Source organism: Mustelus asterias, chromosome 28, assembly GCF_964213995.1.
Source record: "Mustelus asterias chromosome 28, sMusAst1.hap1.1, whole genome shotgun sequence".
Classification (NCBI taxonomy): Eukaryota; Metazoa; Chordata; class Chondrichthyes; order Carcharhiniformes; family Triakidae; genus Mustelus; species Mustelus asterias.
The window spans coordinates 26,276,462-26,297,928 of record NC_135828.1 but is presented as its reverse complement, the minus strand read 5'-3'; the positions used below and the strand labels follow the sequence as shown (position 1 = coordinate 26,297,928).

Below are 21,467 nucleotides of genomic sequence, written 5' to 3'. Positions count from 1 at the left end.
ACATCATTGTCCAATCATTAATCAGAGAATCCTGACAATGCAGAATGTGGCACCAACAACAATCCCACTCAGGTCCCATCCCCCTAGCCCTACATATTTACCCTGCTAATTCCCCTGACACTAAGGGTCAATTTAGCATGGCCAAGCTACCTAACCTACACATCTTTGGTCACTAAGGTCCAATTTACCATGGCTAATCCACCTAACCTGCATACCTTTGGACACTCAGGGCCAATATAGCATGGCCAATCCACCCAACCTGCACATCTTTGGTCACTAAGGTGCAATTTACCATGGCTAATCCACCTAACCTGCATACCTTTGGACACTCAGGGCCAATTTAGCATGGCCAATCCACCTAACCTGCACATCTTTGGACACTAAGGAGAAATTTACCATGACCAATTAACCTAACCTGCACATCTTTGGACACTAAGGGGCAATTTAGCATAGCTAATCCCCCTAACCGACACATCTTTGGACACTAAGGTGCAATATACCATGGCCAATCCACCTAACCTACACATCTTTGGACACTAAGGTGCAATATACCATGGCCAATCCACCTAACCTACACATCTTTGGACTGTGGGAGGAAAGCGGAGCACCCGCAGGAAACCCACGCAGACATGGGGAGAATGTGTGCAACTTTATACAAACAGTCACCCATGCCAGGGATCAAACCCAGGTCCCTGGCGCTGTGAGGCAGCAGTGCTAACCGCTGTGCCACCGTGCCGCTCAACGTCTGAATGGGCCGTGCGAATCAGAGCTCGATTCCACAGCTACATTCTGTGTTTTTAGATTGATGGGGAATGATTCAGGAGAACAACCTCAATTCTTAAAGTGATGAGAATTTGTTGTGTGCCGGGACCACGATGCAAGGTATAATGTGGGGAAATAATCCAAATACAAAAACAGCGGGATAAAATTGGCGGGATATTATTCGGTGAGCGTCTCTTGTGAGATTAGAGTGGAAATCAGAGAGGGAAGAAGCCCAGGCACCAGATGTGAAGCATGCCAATTAGAAGGGAAGAAATGGCTCTTTCTTTTCTGTCCTGGTTTAACCTGTTCGTCAAATCACCAACCCACATATTTATAAGATGAGAAATCCCTTTGTCACACGGCCGCACCGTATCATTTCAGAATTCAATCAGTCCTCTTTGCGACAGACTACATTTACTGTCACTTCTGTGATGCTTCATGTATAATTATGTGAATTTTAATAAAGCACTCTCATATTAACCTGACACTGACAGCTGGACATCATGCCGGTTCACCTGTTGCCCTCATGTCTTTGTGATAATATCGGACCCCGTTCATCTTCAAACTATTTGCCTTGCTCATAGCATGATGTTAGATGGCACAGTGATTAAAAGTGCCCGATTTAGCACAGTGACGAAGTCACTGTAGACTGTTGAATAAAACAACCCCCAGCAGGCGATTCCAGCTTTGATTCCCTCTTTGTGTTGAGTTATCTGATATTAGCCAAGGCTGAACTATTTATCTTCCGCGCCCTGGTTGCCCTTGCTTGACTGTTACCTGGTTCTTTTAGACGTTTACATACAAACGCTAAAGTAAAGTTAAAGCTTATTTATTAGTCACAAGCAGGCTTACATTAACACTGCAATGAAGTTACTGTGAAAATCCCCGAGTCGCCACACTCCGGCGCCTGTTAGGGTACACGGAGGGAGAATTTAGCACGGCCAATGCACCTAACCGGCACGTCTTTCGGACTGTGGAAGGAAACCAGAGCACCCGGAGGAAACCCACGCAGACACGGGGAGAATGTGCAGATTCCACACAGACTCCCCAGTGACCCAAACTGGGAATCGAACCCAGGTCCTTGGAGCTGTGAGGCAGCAGTGCTAACCACCGTGCCACCAGTAGCTGGGTTGGCTACAGTGCTGCATGTTAACAATTGGGGAATTGGTGAAACACGGGAATTCGGAGCAGCAGTGGCAAATTCAGCCCTTCGAGCCTGCTCCGCCATTCGTGGCTGATCTCTCCACCTCAAATCCCCCTCCCCACCTGTTCCCAATATCCCTTTTTTTATTAGAAATATATCTATCTCCTTCTTGAAACCATTCAATGATTCAGACTCCCCCGTGCTATGGGGCAGCGAGTTCCACAAATTCACCACCCTCTGCGAGAAGTAGTTCCTCCTCAGCTCAGTGTTAAATCTACCGCCTCTCAACCTAGACCTGTGACCTCTTGTTCCAGATTGCCCCACAAGAGGAAACATTTGGTCTATATTTACTTTATCAATCCCTTTTAAAATTTTATATACCTCGATCAGATCCCCTCTCATCCTTCTAAACTCCACGAGTATAAGCCCTAGGAACGTAACCGTGTGCCTTCAAAAGTGATAGGGAGAGAAGTTGCTTTAAAAATGAACCTGCTTGGAGTTCCTTAGGAAAGAAAGGTTTGCATTGGTAAGTGTAAAAAGTACTGCCAATACTTTTCAAAGCATTGTAATATAATGTAGGAAATGTGCAGTAAATTTTCACACAGTAATGTGGCAACAACTCCAAGTAATCTGTTTCTTCGCAGTGTTGGCTAACAAGGCATACCTGTGCCATCACCAAGAACACCTATGCACATCTAGATATCATCACTCCAAACCTGACTCTACCTCAGCTCATCTGCTGCGGAAACCCTTCGCCATTGTTACCTCCAGATTTTACTGTTCCAGTTGATTCACTGTAACGATCATCTGACCAATCTGGCAGCACAGTGGCACAGTGGTTCGCACTGCTGCCTCACAGCACCAGGGACGCAGGTTCGATTCCAGCCTCGGGCCACTGTCTGTGTGGAGTTTGCACGTTCTCACTGTGTCTGCGTGGGTTTCCTCCGGGTGCTCCGGTTTCCTCCCACAGTCCAAAGACGTGCTGGTTGGTGGATTGGCCATACTACATTGCCCCTTAATGCCCAAAGATGTACCAACTCTCTGACAGAACATCTTACTCAGGCCCTATCCACGTAACCCCATGTATTTATCCCGTTAATCCCCCTAACCTACACACTTCGGACACTAAGGGGCAATCCACAAGAACAAAGAGAATTCTGAGCTCTGAAAATTCCTGAACACTCACCCAAAATGTACACCCATTCAGCTTTATACACAGCAGCCTCCTGTCCTATAATAGACTTCCTGCATAGTGGAGTTGACATATTGGGTGGGATTTTAACAATCCCGTAGTCAGAGGCTCTGAGGCAGGTGAGGAGGTGTAAAATGTTGAGGAAAGGCAATTGGTCCATTGTCTTCCCTCCATTACTATATTTTACCATTCATTTCCATCCAGCCATCAACGCACTCAATCCATCCATTTACTCATCCACCCAACCTTCTATCTTGCCACAATCCATCCAATTTACCAATCTATCTATTAACCTATCCAGCTCTCCATCCATCTTTTCACTTATCAACCATCTGTCCATCTACTCACCATAGCACCACAGTGAAGGGTGCAAGAGGAGCATGCCATGAGCAACACCAGGCCCACCTGAAAATGAGGTATCAACCTGTTAAAGCTACAACCCAGGAGTACTTGCATGCCAAACAGAGGAAGCTGCATTCGAGAGACAGAGCTCAGCGATCCTATAACCAATGGATCAAATCGAAGTCACTTGGAATACTGTGTACTGTTCTGGTCACCCTATTATAGAAAGGACATTATTAAACTAGAAAGAATGCAGAAAAGATTTACAAGGATGCTACCGAGACTTGATGGTTTGACTTATAAGGAAAGACTGGATAGACTGGGACTATTTTCCCTGGAGCGTAGGAGGCTTTAAGGGTGATCTTACAGAGGTCTATAAAATAATGAGGGGCATAGATCAGGTAGATAGTCAACATGTTTTCCCAAAGGTAGGGGAGTCTAAAACTAGAGGGCATAGGTTTAAGGTGAGAGGGGAGAGATACAAAAAGGTCCAGAGGGGCAATTTTTTCAGAGTTTCTGGAACGAGCTGCCAGAGGCTGCAATAGAGGTGGGTATAATTTTGTCTTTTAAAAAGCATTCAGACAGTTACATGAGTAAGATGGGTGTGGAGGGATATGGGCCAAACATGGGCAATTGGGACTCGCTTAGTGGTTATAAAAAAGGGAGGCATGGACAAGTTGGGCCGAAGGGCCTGTTTCCATGCTGTAAACCTCTATGACTCTATGACTGTAAGGCGTGCCACATCCAGTCACAAACAATCAATTAAACAATGAACTGGAGGAGGAGGCGCCACAAACATCCTCAGTGACGGGGATCACAGTACATCAGTGCAATGACAAGGATGAAGCATTTGCAGCCACCTTCGGATATGCATGCTGAGTGGATGGTCCATCTAGGCCTCCTTCTTGAGGTCCCTGGCATTGCAGATGCCAGTCTTCAGCCAATTCAATTCACTCCAGGTGATATCAAGAAACGGCTGGAGTTTCTGGATACTGCAAAGGGTTTTGGTTCTGATAGCATTCCACAACAGCCATGCCTCTCGCTAAGTTGCACAGTTAGAACACTGGCATCTACCTAACAATATGGAGACTTTCCCAGGTATGGCCTGTCCACAAAATGTCGGACAAATCCAACTCAGTCAGTTAGCGTTCCATCAACCTACTCTCACATCATCAGTAAAGCGATGGAATGGAGTCATTGATAATGCAACACTTACTCAGCATTAACCAGCTCACTAACTCTCAGTTTAAAAGAGCCACTCAGTCCCTGAGCTAACATGGACAAAAGAGCTGAACTCAAGAGGTGAGGTGAGAGTGACTGGCCTTGACATTAAGGCAGCTTTTGACCAAGAGTGGCATAAAGGAGTCCCAGCGAAACTGAAGTCAATGGGAATTGGGGGAAACCTCACCACTGGCTCAAGTCATACCCGGCACAAAAGAAGATGGTTGAAGATCAATCATCTCAGTTCCACGACATCAGTGCAGGAGACCCTCAGGGCAGTATCCGAGGCCCAATCATCTTCAACTTCATCAATGACCTTCGCTCCAGGATAAGGTCGGAAGTGGGGATGTTCGCCGATGACAACACAATGTTCAGTGTCATTCCTGACTCCTCAGATACTGAAGCAGTCTATGTTCAAATGTAGCAAGATCTGGACAATATTCAGGCTTGGGCTGGTATGTGGCAAGCAACCTTCACACAAGTGCCAGGCAATGACCATCTTCAACAAGAGAGAATCTAACCATCTCCCCTTGACAGACAATGGCATTACTATCACTTAGTCCCCCAATATCAACATCCTGGGGGTTACCATTGACCAGAAACTGAACTGGACCCAGCCAAGTAAATACAATGGCTATAAGAGGGGGTCAGAGACTGGGGATTCTACAGGGAGTAACTCACCTCCTGATTCCCGAAAGCCTGTCGGCGACAAGGTACAAGGCAGGAGATTGATGGAATCCTTTCCCCTTGCCTGGATGAGTGCAGCTCCAACAACACTCCAGAAGTTCAACACCACCCTGGACAAAGCTATCCAATTGATTGGTACTCCTTCTGACTCTCCACCATCAACACACAGTGGTAAACTTTAGCTTTAAAAACTTTAAAACGACAAAATTCACTACAGCAACTCACGAAGAATCTTCCAACAGCGCCTTCCAAATCCGTAACCTCTACCACCTAGAAGGACAAGAGCAGCACCTGCAACTACCAAATCATCCTGGCTTGGTGCTAACTCCAGTCCTTCATTGTCAAAACCCTGGAATTCACTCCCTAACAGCACTATGGATGTACCCACACCACATGGACTGCAGCTGTTCAGGAAGATGGCTCACCACCATCTACAAGGACAATTAGGGTTGAAAATTAATACTGGCCTTGCAGTGATACCCACAGGGAATCAGAGAATCCCGACAGTGCAATCCCTACAGCCCATCGAGTCTGCACTGACAACAATCCCACCCAGGCTCTATCCCCGTAACCCCACATATTTACCCTGCTAATCCCCAACACTAAGGGGCAATTTAGCATGGCCAATCCACCTAACCAGCACGTCTTTTGGACTGAGGGAGGAAACCGGAGCACCCGGAGGAAACCCACGCAGACACGGGGAGAACGAGCAAACTCCACACAGTGACCCAAGCCGGGAATCGAACCCGGGTCTCTGGCACTGTGAGGCAGCAGTGTTAACCATTGTGCCACCTTCTGTCTTCAAATAAATTGTGAGCAAATAAATAAATATTGTAAACAAATAAATAAATGAAAAATCCCAACTCCATTTCCGTTCTCCACTCTAACAATATCCCACAATTCACCAACTCAACTGATTCATTCACCAATCATCCCTCCATCCATCCCTCCATCCATCCCTCCATCCATCCCTCCATCCATCCCTCCATCCATCCCTCCATCCATCCCTCCATCCATCCCTCCATCCATCCCTCCATCCATCCCTCCATCCCTCCCTCCCTCCATCCATCCCTCCATCCCTCCATCCATCCCTCCATCCATCCCTCCATCCATCCCTCCATCCATCCCTCCATCCATCCCTCCATCCATCCCTCCATCCATCCCTCCATCCCGCCATCCATCCCTCCATCCCTCCATCCGTTCATTCAAATTGCCCGTGCATTAATCTATCTCGTCAACTATTTATCTGTTGCAAGCAAAGCCACCAACCCATCCATCCACATATCTATCCCTCCGACTATCAACCCACTTATCCATCCACTCTGTCATCTACCCCACTGTCTAATCTATGCAAGTTCATTCCCATCTCAAGTTTAAAAATTACATTAATGCATTCCCTCTGATACCAGGTTTTTCTTCACAAGTTGAGAAGTACATTTCTAATCTCTACTTTTTTTCAAAGCTCCCAGAGAGATCCCAACTCAAAGCCAGAGAAGTGGTTATCCCATGAGGAAAGCAGTAAATTCTCTTCAATGCTTTTCCCAAAGTAGAAAGACATTGGCCGCTTTGCTGCATGCACTGTCAGGCGAGGTGCCGCATAAGCTGAAGTATTGAAGGATTCAGTATACGCTTTAACTTTACAAACATAGAACAGTACAGCACAGGAACAGGCCCTTCAACCCACAATGTTGTGCCAAACATGATGCCAGATTAAACTAATCCCTCCTGCCTGCCCTTGGTCCCTATCCCTCTATTCCTTGCATATTCATGTGCTTATCTAAAAGCCCCTGAAACACCCCCATCGGATGTTGAGATGCATCGCCAAATGTGTGATCAAATGAGGGAGACAGTCCAGCCGACATGACAAGAATGTTTGCAACCAAAATGGCAATTCACCTTTAAATGTTCTCTGTTACCTGACTCGAAGGCCGGACGCCTCGCCCATCCCAGAATCGGGGCGGGCGAGGATCACAGAACAACATTCTCCATTGGCCTCGGCCAAGATCTTACAAGCCTCGGTAAAATTCTGGCATAAATGTTTAAATTCCTTTGTCGAACACGCCAAGCTGGTTGACTTTTTTAAATTATTAAGCTGGCGGGTGAGGTAGACACCTTACCTGTCACAACAGGGTAGCTCTGGGGTCCTGAAACGTTGGTCCCAAGGTCAGGAGTGGCAGCAGCTGAGAGGCTGCTTTTGACATCTTCCAATCCGGAGGCCAAGGCAGAAAGGGAGTACTCATTAGCCTGAGAGAAACATAAAAATAGGAAAGCGTGACAATGGGAAAATTGACAGGAGTGTGCCTGGGATTCCTTGCAAGGGATTTTAAAATTCCCCCCCCCCCCCCCCTCAAAAATTGAAGGGATTTTATTTTAGTGTGATCCATCAGTGTGACATAATAGAGAATCTGAGAGTGGGCGGCACGGTGGCACAGTGGTTCGCACTGCTCCCTCACAGCGCCAAGGATCTGGGTTCAATTCTGGCCTTGGGTGACTGCGTGGAGTTTGCATGCCCTCCGCGTGTCTGCGTGGGTTTCCTCCGGGTGCTCCAGTTTCCTCCCACTGTGCAAAGATGTGCAGGTTAGGTGGATTGGCCAGGCTAAATTGCTCCTTAGTGTCCAAAGATATGTAGGTTAGATGGATTAGCCATACTAAATGGTTCCATTGTGTCTAAAGATGCGTAGGTTAGGTAGATTTGCCATGGTAAATTGCCCTTTAGTGCCAAAGATGCCTAGGTTAGGGGGATTAGCCATGGTAGAGTGTGTGGGATTGCGAGGATAGGGCGGAGGAGAGGACCTGGGGAAGATACCCCATCGCAGAGTCGGTGCAGTCCCAATCGGCTGAATGGCCTCTCCGGCACTGTAGGCGTTCGATGAAACACAAACAACAGAGTCCTGGGAGAGAGATAAAGGAGAGTAATACGTATCAAGGAGTGAGACACAGAGAATGACAGGCCAGACCAGGACCCACAACAATTAACAGGTAGGCAGTAGTGAAACTGTATATAACTGATACGGGGATTGAGATACTTACTCGCTTATCTTCAATATATTGGGATTTTTTTACTGAATGGATAGCATTTTATCCAAATGATTTCACCTCTGACAGTGCAGCACTAACTCAGCACTGAACCAATGCGAACTTTGGGCTCAAAGTCAAGTGGGCTTGGGCTGTAGTAAGAGGTTGAGGGGTGAGTCTCAATAACATACCAAAAAGACAGCCATTTTCTCCTGCCAATGATGAAGGCTAACAAGGTTGGTGCTCAGGTCTTAATGGGATCTCGAAGGTACGACTTCACATGTCATTGTAACCAGCCAAGTGTTCAGTTCGAATGTGTTGCTGTGCATCACAGTGGGAAGATGGCACGGTGGCTTTGGCTTTCACCTCCAGAACCTGGGTTCAATTGCAAGTTGCGCTGATGGAATAGAAGTCTCTTTTCTCTGGATGCATTCTAAATGGGTCAGCTCAATCCAAAACAGTTCTCAATGGTAGTCTTCCATGTGCTGAGTCCAATCATCATTATGAGGAGGGCGGCACGGCGGCATAGTGGTTAGCACTGCTGCCTCACAGCGCCAGGGACCCTGGTTCGATTCCCAGCTTGGGTGACTGAGATTAACCATCAGAACTCCTCCATAGAACTCCATTGAATCCCTATTGTCCAGAATGTGGCCATTCAGTCCATCAAGTCTGCACTGACTCTCTGGCAGATCATCTTACCAGGCTCAATCTCTGCCCTATCCCCATAACCCCACATATTTACTCTGCTGGAGCGTCATGGTGGCAGAGTGGTTAGCACTGCTGCCTCACAGTGCCAGGGACCTGTGTTCGATTCCTGGCTTGGGTCATTGTCTGTGCAGAGTCTGCATGGTTTGCGTGGGTTTCCTCCGGGTGCTCCGGTTTCCTCCCACATTCCAAAAGACGTGCTGGTTAGGGTGCATTGGCCATGCTAAATTTTCCCTCAGTGTACCCGAACAGGCGCCGAAGTGTGGCGACTCGGGGATTTTCGCAATAACTTCATTGCAGTGTTAATGTAAGCCTACGTGTGACACTAATAAATAAACTTTTAAAAAGGACTAGAGTCCTACAGGATCGCTTCATGCCAGGATCATTCTAACTTGAAAAGTTAACCCGTCACTTCCTAAAGTGATTATTGCACTGTGGTAATGATCTTAACCAGGCCTCAACGAGAATGAAATCTGCTGAGGCCTTTCAAATACTTTTTAACATTTGTTCACAGGCTGTGGGCATTGCTGGCTAGGCCAGCATTTATTGCCCATCCCTAATTGCCCCTTGAGAAGGTGGAGGCGGTCCACCTTCCTGAACCTCTGTAGTCCATGTGTTGTTGGAATACCCACAGTGTCGTAAGGAAGGGAGTCCGAGGACTTTGACCCAAGATGTCCCTGAGAAGCTAAGCAGTTCACTCTGATGTGGCCCTTTGACATGGCGGAGATCCACTCACAGCCCTGGTGACTGGAATTTTAAGGTCTGGTCAAAATGTGGGAGGAAACCTGCCTGATCCAAGATCTGCCCCAATTTTTCCTCTCCACCCTCCCTGGGCGGCACAGTGGCGCAGTGGTTGGCACTGCTGCCTCACAGCACAAGGGACCAGGGTTCAATTCCTGGCTTGAGGCACTCTCTGTGCAGAGTTTGCACGTTCTCCCCAAGTTTTGCATGAGTTTCCTCCGGGTAGAACATAGAACAGTACAGCACAGAACAGGCCCTTCGGCCCACGATGTTGTGCCGAACTTTATCTGAAACCAAGATCAAGCTATCCCACTCCCTATCATCCTGGTGTGCTCCATGTGCCTATCCAATAACCGCTTAAATGTTCCTAAAGTGTCTGACTCCACCATCACTGCAGGCAGTCCATTCCACACCCCAACCACTCTCTGCGTAAAGAACCTACCTCTGATATCCTTCCTATATCTCCCACCATGAACCCTATAGTTATGCTCCCTTGTAATAGCTCCATCCACCCGAGGAAATAGTCTTTGAACGTTCACTCTATCTATCCCCTTCATCATTTTATAAACCTCTATTAAGTCTCCCCTCAGCCTCCTCCGCTCCAGAGAGAACAGCCCTAGCTCCCTCAACCTTTCCTCATATGACCTACCCTCCAAACCAGGCAGCATCCTGGTAAATCTCCTCTGCACTCTTTCCAGTGCTTCCACATCCTTCTTATAGTGAGGTGACCAGAACTGCACACAATATTCCAAATGTGGTTTCACCAAGGTCCTGTACAGTTGCAGCATAACCCCACGGCTCTTAAACTCCAACCCCCTGTTAATAAAAGCTAACACACCGGGTACTCCGGTTTCCTCCCACAGTCCGAAAGATGTGCTGGTTAGGTGCATTGGCCATGCTAAATTCTCCCTCAATGTACCCGAACAGGCGCCGGAGTGTGGCGATTAGGGGGTTTTCACAGTAACTTCATAGAATCATAGAATCCTACAGTGCAGAAGGAAGCCATTCGTTCCATCGAGTCTGCACCAACTACAGTCTGACTCAGGCCCAATCCGCATGCATTTACCCTAGCTAGTCCCCCTGACACGAATTTAGCAATTTAGCATGGCCAATCCACCTGACCCACATATCTTTGGACTGCACGCAGAGGAAACGCACGCAGAAAGGGGGAGAATGTGCAGACTCCACACAGACAGTGACCCGAGGCTGGAAGCAAACCCGGGTCCCTGGTGCTGTGAGGCAGCAGTGCTAACCAGTGTGCCATCCCATTTCATTGCATGTTGATGTAAGCCTACTTGTGACTAATAAATAAACTTTGCTTGAAACTTTGGGCTGGTACGTCCTTTCCAGTCCTAGAATTTCAGGGCCAACGTGGTCCCCATGTGACTGATATCAGGGCAATATTCTGTGGGCAGATTACGACTCAAATCTATCACAACGACCTTGGCTGTCGGTACAGAAATCACAAACGAATCAAAAGAGAAACTCCAAGCGACACTGAAAGATACCTGACCGCCAGTGATAGATGGAGCAAGGGAAGGGAAAGGAAGCAGGGAAGGAGAGTAAGAAACAAAGGAATAAAGGGGGAAACAAAAGAGGTGGTGGAACAAAAGGAGGTTGAAGCACGGAAATAAGGAAGAGATGAAGGGGAGGACGGATATCTGTAGTTTCCTGGCACACTTGGTTGTGACCCAGTAGTGAAGTGACGGAACTGGCCATGTCCTGGTAGCCTCTAGCTGACCTTCCCTTGTCTCGTTCGATGACAGCTAGCCCCTGATTCTCTCGTAACAACTGCCGCCCAGCTGTTAGGGATGTTCCCTTTTTAATAGCATTCGGAGGCATAATAGCAATTCCCCAGCGCAGGGCTAGCTTTGTAAAGGGAAAGGCGAGTACAGCGGTGCGGGGTGGCGACTCATTGAATTAAAAAACACGTCCGACCGAATCAGGCAGCTTTCCAAACCGACAACCGCCGCTCAAAGCTACCCCTCACAGAGACGAGGAGGGAAAGAAAATAGGACCCAACAAGGGCAAGTGTCCTGATTAATATTACAGTGGATTAAAACTGATTTTAATCCCCCCCTCTCCACCCCGCACACCAGAAGTGCGGCTACATTGCCTTTCTCTCGCTCCTCGTGCTTCCTTTCTCTCTCTCCCTCGTTCACTTCAGTCTCCACCGCCGAGATTGCAAGTCATTTCCAATTCTTTGTCGTATTGATCTTTCAGTGGGAATCAGTTTTCTAATTAGCTGCAAATTAGGATTTCTACTGGGGGTGAGGCCTGTCCTTCTGATTTATCACTCGAGTAATTCACTGCGATTGGAGGGAAATTAAAATGAACTCAATTAAGCAACTGGTTTGCTTTATGGGCTCGGATGGAGTTTCAGACGAAAAATTAATAGACTCTTGTTGTTTAATAGTCTAATGAAAGTAAATAAAGGTTATCCATTGTAATAAGGCAGCAACCATAAAAAGTTGTATACGGCCACAGCCCTCATTTATGATGCTGGAGATTCATAGTGACATCCCACTGTAATTTCGTTTCCATTAAGATGAACAGTCTGTGCATGGGCCTTCACTTCAAAGGGGCAAGAGCGCGTTGTCAAGACACCGACTTTAAAAAAACCCCTGCCTGGCAAGTAACGCGCCTGACAGATTCTTTTGGTTAGCTGTGGTTTCAATCCCCTCCGTTGGACGCGGCTCAATTCACTCAAGGCCAACGCCTGATCCATATGTGTTTCGTGGCCATTCCTTCCTCGGGTCAAAGGTCAACGGCAGAACTCTGCTTTTCCGAGCCACGATTACAAGCTTCCAACACTAAACCCCCACTCCCCCTTTCATAAACATTTCTAGTTTTACTGTACGTCCCACCCCGCCACACATACAGGGGTTAAAAAAAAACCACTGCCGATTGGTTAGCACTGCTGCCTCGCAGCGCCAGGGACCCGGGTTCGATTCCGGCCTCGGGTCGCTGTCTGTGTGGAGTTTGCATATTCTCCCCGTGTCTGCATGGGTTTCCTCCGGATGCTCCGGTTTCCTCCCACACTCCAAAGGTGTGCGGGTTAGGTTGATTGGCCATGCTAAATTGCTCCTTAGTGTTAGGGGGATTAGCTGGAGTAAATTCTTGGGGTTATGGGGATAGGGCCTGGATGAGATTGCGGTCGGTGCAGACTCGATGGGCCGAATGGCCTCCTTCTGCGCTGTATGATTCTATGACTATATGATTGAGTGTAGCCTTATAGACAAGCCTCTAGTATCCTTCTCTGATATTGATCTTCGGTACGATGGGCACTATGCAGACATCTTTAACCTTTCCTTACTCCGATCTAAGGTCCCTACCTGCTTCAAGAAGACGACCATCATCCCCGTACCAAAGAAAAACCAGGTAGCGTGCCTTAACCGTCCGGTTGCTCTGACATCCATCATTATGAAGTGCTTCGAAAGGTTAGACATGACACGTATCAACTCCAGTTTCCTGGATTGCCTGGATCCACTACAGTTCGCCTATCATTGCAACAGGTCCACAGCAGACCCCATCTCCCTGGCCCTACACTCAACCCTGCAAAACCTGGGTAAGAAGAACTAGTGAGTGAGACAAGGAGGAGGAATTTAGCTAGGGTCCCTTTTCCCTCTATTTTTATCTTGGGGATTACTATTCAGGGTTATAGTTTGAGGATACGGGGTAAATCTTTTAGGATTGAGGTGAGGAGAAATTTCTTCACCCAGAGGGTGGTGAATGTGGGGAATTCACTACCACAGAGTATAATTGAGGCCAAAACATTGTGTGATTTCAAGAAGGAATTAGATATCGCTCTTGGGGTTAAAGGGATCAAGGGATATGGGGGGAAGTGGGTTCAGGGGATCAGGATATTGAATTCGATGATCAGCCATGATCAAAATGAATGGCAGAGCAGGCTCGAAGGGCCGAATGGCCTCCTCCTGCTTCTAGTTTCTATGTTTCTATGATAGGGAAGGATTCGCACAGCTAATGTACATCATGTCAGATCACCAATCTGACGATGGTGTCAAATACCTGAAACTTCGAGACACCAATGAAACTTCACACGAGCAAGAGGTTAATGGCTTTGGCCAAAAGGGTAGAGGGGGAGACAAAATATGTCAATAAACCGTTGGTACATATTTTATTCTAACTTAAGCCCTTTCAACAAATTCTCCAACTGTAAAATTATGAAGGACATAGATAGGAAGAAACTTTTCCCCTGAGGAAAGGGGGGTCAATAATCAAGGTTTGAGGTCAGGGCCAGGAGGTTTAGAGGGGATGTGAGGAATTTCCTTTTCACCCAGAGGGTGGTGGGAGTCTGGAACTCTCTGCCTGAAAGGGTGGTAGAGGGAGAAGAATTTAGATATACACTTGGAATGCCCTAGCATACATGGCTATGGACCAAGTACTGGAAAATGGGATTCGAATAGATAGGTGTTTGATGACTGACACAGACACGATGGGCTGAAGGGCCTCTTTCTGTGCTGTAAAACTCTATGACTCTCTGGCCTTGTTGTTGGTGCAGGCTCGATGGGCTGAATGGTCTTCTTCTGCACTGTAAGGATTCTATGATTTAAGTGCTTGTCCAGATGCTTCTTAAATGTTGCTGGAGTACTGCCTCCAGCACCCTCTCAGGCAGCACTTTCCATATTTCCACCACCCTCTGTCTTAGACACCTCTGCCACTGGGCAAAGATTCTTATGATCTACCCTATCTGGGCCTCTCATAATTTTATATACCTTTATCAGATAGCCCCTCAGCCTCCTCTGCTCCAGGGAAAACAAACCCAGCCTATCCAGTCTCTCCTCATAGCTGAAACTTTCCATCCCGGGGAATGCCTGGTGAATCTCCTCTGCACCCTCGCCAGTGCAATCACATCCTTCTGAGAGTGTGGTGACCGGAACTGCACACAGTGCTCCAGCTGTGGCCTGACCAATGTAACATGATGGGCTGCCAGGGTCACAGGTATTCACCAACTTTGGAAGCATGGTGACGCAACAGCTGCACAGTGTTTGGTCCTCTTTGCATTGCTGTATATCTTTGAATATTAGAAATCTTAGAAACCCTACAGCACAGAAAGAGGCCATTCGGCCCATCGAGTCTGCACCGACCACAATCCCACCCAGGCCCTACCCCCATATCCCTACATATTTACCCACTAATCCCTCTAACCTATGCATCCCAGGACACTAAGGGCAATTTTAGCATGGCCAATCAACCTAACCCGCACATCTTTGGACTGTGGGAGGAAACCGGAGCACCCGGAGGAAACCCACGCAGACACGAGGAGAATGGGCAAACTCCACACAGACAGTGACCCGAGCCGGGAATCAAACCCAGGTCCCTGGAGCTGTGAAGCAGCAGTGCTAACCACTGTGCTACCGTGCCGCCGATTGAGATGCAGCACCCACAAAGCTACGAGTCAATGGCACCCAGCACCACGTAGAAGCCTCTCTCCTAGTAAGGCCATTCTTCAGAAAACAAGCCCTCTATCATCCTATTAGATGGCAAACTGGGAGTGATTTAGGGGATAATTTAGCTATCTCCTCTTGACACTCAACAGCACTATCATCTCCTCGTCCTTCCCATCATGATCAGTAACTGAACTGAACTAGCCATATCAATACTGTGGCTACAAGAACAGGCCAAAGGCTAGGAATCCTGCGGCGAGTAACTCCTGACCACTCCCCCTCCCCAAAGCCTGTCCACCATCTATAAGGCACAAGTCAGCAGTGTGATGGAATACTCCCCACTTGCCTGGATGGGTGCAGCGCCAACAACACTCAAGAAGCTCAACACCATCCAGGACAAAGCAGTCCCGCTTGATTGGCACCCCATTCACCACTTTAAACATTCACTCCCTCCAGCACCAGTGCACAGTGGCAGCAGACTGCACCTTCTTCAAGATACACTGTGTCGACTCACTAAGACTCCTTCATCTGCATCCTTACAACCTCCACACCCTAGAATAAAAAGAGCAGCACACAGACAATTGGGGATGTTGACTCATTCAAGTTCCCCTTCAAGTCGCACACCATCTTGACTTGGAACTATTTGCTGTTCCTTCATAATCGCTTGATCATAATTCTGGAACTCCCTTCCTAACAGCACTGTGGGTGCGCCTACACTACATGAACTGTCACGGGTTCAAGAAGGCATCTCGCCACCACCTTCGTAAGAGCAATTAGTGATGGGCAGTAAATGCTGGCCCAGCCAGTGAAGCCTACATTACCTGAATGATGATTTTTAATAATGCCATCTATATCAGTCTGGAAAGATCCTGTGCAGAGAGGGTCAGTGCTACAATCACTTTGGCAATGCCTTCCTCACCCTGCTCTGAGTATACAGGTCTGGTTCCAAGAGCTATCAGGGTTCTGAGAACGTCTCCTTCATGAATTGAAGGTAAGATCCAAGCTGGATAAGCCTTTCGACTGAGGGTCCTTCTCCTCAGTTCCCTGTGAGGCTCTTGCCTTATCTGCTGCCTCTGGGCCCCTCTCCCTGAGTTAACTAATCAGTAATCAACCTGGAGGTTGCTGAGGATCTTTTTAAATAGCTCTGCCGGGGCTTCCTTCCCCGCTGCTGAACACATAAGTGAGAGAGCGTTAACTAAGGGGAATTTTGGCATGACCAATCTACCTAACCTGCACATCTTTGGACACTAAGGGGCAAGCAAATGATATAATAAACAGGATTCTGCTCTGTGTCTCCCTCCTCACTTGGATCCACCATGTCTGAATTGCTCTCTGTGCTGACAAACTGGATTGAAGCTAAAGTGGTGAGGTTCAAAATATTAGGGGCCACATGGTGGCGAGCACAGCTGCCTCACAGCACCAGGGACTCGGGTTCATTTCTGGTCTTGGGTTACTATCTGTGCGGAGTTTGCACATTCTCCCCGTGTCTGCGTGAATTTCCTCCAGGTGCACTGGTTTCCTTCCCCAGCTCAAAGATGTGCAGGTTAGGGGGATTGGCCATGCTAAATTGCCCCTTAGTCCAAAGATGTGCAGGTTAGGTGGATTGGCCATGCTAAATTGCCCCTTAGTGTCCAAAGATGCGCAGGTTAGGTGGATTAACCAAGCTAAATTGCCCCTTGGTATCCAAAGATGTGTAGGTTAGGTGGATTGGCCATGTTAAATTGTCCCTTAGTGTCCAAAGATGTGCAGGTTAGGTGGATTGGCCATGCTAAATTGTCCCTTAGTGTCCAAAGATGCGCAGGTTAGGTGGATTAACCAAGCTAAATTGCCCCTTGGTATCCAAAGATGTGTAGGTTAGGTGGATTTGCCATGTTAAATTGTCCCTTAGTGTCCAAAGATGTGCAGGTTAGGTGGATTGGCCGTGCTAAAATGCCCCTTAGTGTCCAAAGGTGGGTGAATTAGTGGGATAAATATGTGGGGTTCCGGGGGTAAGATGGGAAAGAGAGCCTAGGTAAGGTGCTCTGTCAGAGAGTTGGTGCAGACTCAATGGGCCGATCGGCCTCCTTCTGCACTGTAGGGATTCTATGATTAAACATCAAATTAGCATCAGACACTGATTGACCTTTTCTGTAGCACCCATTCTGAATGTTCTCACCACGATAAGCTTGAGACAGACCCTGCAGGGAGTACAGGTGACACCAGACACCATCTTAGTCCCATAGCTCCATAGTTACAAACTCCCTCACCATAAAGCCTCTCGCAATAAACTGTCACTGTTTAAAACTCTCGCTGTAAACTCTCACTATAAATTCCCTTATTAAAAATCCTTTCATGATGACCTCAGTGTAAATTCATTCAGAAAATCTCGCACTATCATCTCACTCAGCATAAACTCTTTAACTGTAAACTCTCATTATCAAAACAATCAATCACTATAGACTCATTAAAACCTCAAACACAATAAACTAAATACAAATCCAATCACTATAAACTCTCTCCCAATAAATTCTCTCCCTATAAACCCCCATTATAAACTCAATCAAAATAAACTCAATCACTAAAAACTCCTTTTCCTAAACTCTCTCCCCATAAGCCTCTTTTCAGTAAATTTCCTCTCACCAGTTAGGAAAGCTCACCAACTTTCTCAGGAGGCTAAGGAAATTTGGCATGCCAGCTACGATTCTCACCAACTTTCACAGATGCACCATAGAAAGCATTCTTTCTGGTTGTATCACAGCTTGGTATGGCTCCTGCTCTGCCCAAGACTGCAAGAAACTACAAAGGGTTGTGAATGTCGCCCAGTCCATCACGCAAACCAGCCTCCCATCCATTGACTCTGTCTACACTTCCTGCTGCCTCGGAAAGGCAGCCGGCATAATCAAGGACCCCATCACACCCCAGACATACTCTCTTCCACCTTCTTCAGTTGGGAAAACAATACAAAAGTCTGAGGTCACGTACCAACCGACTCAAGAACAGCTTCTTCCCTACTACCATCAGACTTTTGAATGGACCCTATCTTATTTTAAGTTGATCTTTCTCTACACCCTCGTCATGACAGTAACATTACATTCTGCATCCTTCCTTTCCTTCTCCCCTAATTACTCTATGAACGGTATGCTTTCTCTGCATAGCATGCAAGAAACAATACTTTTTACTGCACACTATTACGTAGGGTAATAATAAATCAAATCAAATCAGTTGGTGGATATGAGGGTGGAAGGGGCAAGGGAGAGAGATTTCAGAATGCCAATGTTGATGAAGGAAGGAAGATGGCTTTGTCTGTGAGCTCCCCAATGGTCTGGACTAATGGTGCTTCTCTCAGAGAGCAGTGAGGCCTATTAGAGGTTGGTGTGGAGCAGCAAGTTCCAGAGACAGGTGGGTACTCAGCGAGACCTTGGTGTCCTTGTGCATCAGTCACTGAAAGTAAGCGCGCAGGCAGTAAAGAAGGCAAATGGTATGTTGGCCTTTATAGCAAGAGGATTTGAGTGCTGGATTAAAGATGTTTTACTGCAATAAATAGGGCATTGGTGAGGCCACACCTGGAGCAGTTTTGGTGTCCTTATCTGAGGAAGGATGTCCTTGCTATAGAGGATGTACGGCAAAGGTTTACCAGGCTGATTCCTGGGAGGACAGGTCTGTCATTTGAGGAGAGATTAAGTTGGTTGGGACTGGATTCATTGGAGTTGAGGAGAGTGAGAAGGGACCTCACAGAAACTTATAAAATTCTAATAGGGTTAGACAGGGTAGATTCAGGAAGAAAGTTCCCGGTGGTGGGTGAGTCCAGAACTAGGGGTCACAGTTTGAGGATAAGGGGTAAACCTTTTAGAACTGAGGAGAAATTTCTTCACCCAGAGGGTGGTGAACGTGTGGGATTCACTACCACAGAATGTAGTTGAGGCCAAAACATTGCGTGATTTCAAGAAGAAATTAGATATAGCTCTTGGGGCTAAAGGGATCAAGGGATATGGGAGGGTAGGCAGGATCAGGATATTGAATTCAATGATCAGCCATGATCAAAATGAATGGCCCAGCAGGCTCGAATGGCAGAATGGCTTCATCCTGATTCTAATTTCCATGTTAGGCCGTGTGCATGTCAGAAAGGCTTAAATTTGATGAGATGGGGACGGAGGCCGTACTGGAGGGTAGCCAGGGGTTGAAGGCCATGAAAGGCATCAATGGTACAGGTTGGAGAACGGTTGAGGAACTGGATAGCTGCAGATGCACTGCGGATAACAGGGAGCTGAAAGTTGGCAAGTCGGAGAAAGAGTTTCTTTCATTCAGGAATGAATGTAGAAGGAGGTGTGGTTGGAAAGGTGGAGAGAGATGTGGGGCAGAGTTCAGAGATGACTTGGTCAGTGACATAGGGATAGCCAGACCACAGGCGAGGATGAGAGACTGCTAATGAATGCAGTTAGGAGTGTTTGTATAAAGGGAGAAAGTTTATAAAACCTCGCATTATAAATTACTGCACTGCAAACTCTATCACTATAAAATCTCATATTGTAAAACCATTTACTAAAGGTTTTCCAACAGTAATTTTTCAAAGTAACTTTTGCAAGAAACTCACTAATTACCAACTCCCTCATTGTAATCTCTCATTATTAATCCCCTCACCATAAATAATCCCCAACATAGAACCTGATATTAATTTCACTGACTATAATGGGAGTGAACATTTCTCACCCCTGGAACCATTCTTGTAAACTTCCTAACACTTCCCAAAAGTGCTTTACAGCTAATTAAGCACTTGTGAGTTAGTCAGAGTAGAATCTCTCTGACATCAAGTTCATAGAATAGAGTTCCGACACTGCCCAAGGAGGCCATTTGGCCCATCAAGCCTGTACTGACAACAATCCCACCCAGGCCCTATCCCCATAACCCCATGTATTTACCCTGCCACTCCCCCTGACACGAAGGGTCAATTTTAGCACGGCCAATTCACCTAACCTGCACACCTTTGGATTGTGGGAGGAAACCGGAGCACCCGGAGGAAACCCATGCAGACATGGGGAGAATGTGAAAACTCCACACAGTCACCCGAGGCCGGAATTGAACCCGGGTCCCTGGCGCTGTGAGGCAGCAGTGCTAACCACTATACCACTTACCACCACAAAATAAAAAAATTAAGTTCCCTCAACATAATTCTTTCACTCATGATATTTCCATACAAACTCTCATTAAATCTTCTCACTTTAACCTCCCTCATGACAAACTCACTAACAAGATAGTGCCATCAAGCCAAAACGATGTTCAACCTATCACACAAATTCGTAATGTGCTATATCAATTTCAATGCCAGTTATGCTTGCCATATGTCCCAAAGACTGGTGGATGGTATTAAATAACACATCGCTTTGTCTGTTCATAACAGACAACCATTCCCTGGTTCAATCCCCATGGCAATGTCTTGACCAATCAGAGTTGACTTGTCTGGTTTGAATTTAAACAAAAGCTTATAATTAACTGTTCCCTGGTGTACTCTCTATGGCAACTCCTTCACCAATCAGCGTCCACTTGCCAACCAATCATCACCCTCCTCTCACGCAGTATAAATTGTTGTTCCTTTTGAGAATTGGCATTCTTGCAAATCTGTCCTGATGAGTGGAAGATGAAAAGCTTCAACAGCTTGTCTCTTTTTGTATCAATACTCAAGTTCTGAGCTACAAAGTGACTAATACATGAATGTAGATATTTTGGAACGTCGTGGAGCTTGGGAAGGTTATGGATAAAGGGAGGGACGGAGCCATGGAGAGATATAAAAGCAAGGATGGGTAATATCATGATATTCAAGAATAGATATATTTTTGAACAGTAAAGGAGTTAAAGGTTATGGTGAGCGGCGGGTAAGTGGAGCTGAGTCCACGAAAAGATCAACCATAATCTTATTGAATGGCGAAGCAGGCTCGAGGGACCAGATGGCCTACTCCTGCTCCGAGTTCTTATGTGGGACAAGTGCAGGAAAATAGAATTTGCATGCTTTTAATGGTAGGTATTGTCAGTGCAGACTTGATGGGCTGAAGGGTCTTTTCTGCGCTGTATAATATGAGAATTTCTAAAATTGAGGTCGATTCAGAACCAATGTTGGGTGAATGAGGGACTTGATGTTAGGAAAAAAACAGAATAACCCAAGGTTTAAAGAGGGTGGGACGTGGGTTTGCATTGGAATAGCGTCTAGAGGTACCAAAGATATGGCTGAGAGTTTCTGCATCAGCGAAGCGGACTTAGGGAAGGAGTCAGATGATGTGAC

General features: G+C 46.8%; 1 protein-coding gene across 3 annotated transcripts in view; it reads right to left on the bottom strand.

Moving 5' to 3' along the window:
* The window catches only part of LOC144480349 (paired box protein Pax-2-like), a 407,590-nt gene that overhangs the window by 37,933 nt on the left and 348,190 nt on the right, over positions 1 to 21,467 (bottom strand). For all 3 annotated transcript variants that reach the window (XM_078199764.1, XM_078199765.1, XM_078199767.1), the window contains exon 7: positions 7,466 to 7,592. In XM_078199764.1, the coding sequence (XP_078055890.1) occupies positions 7,466 to 7,592 (127 nt within the window). The remainder of the gene's footprint in view (positions 1 to 7,465; positions 7,593 to 21,467) is intronic.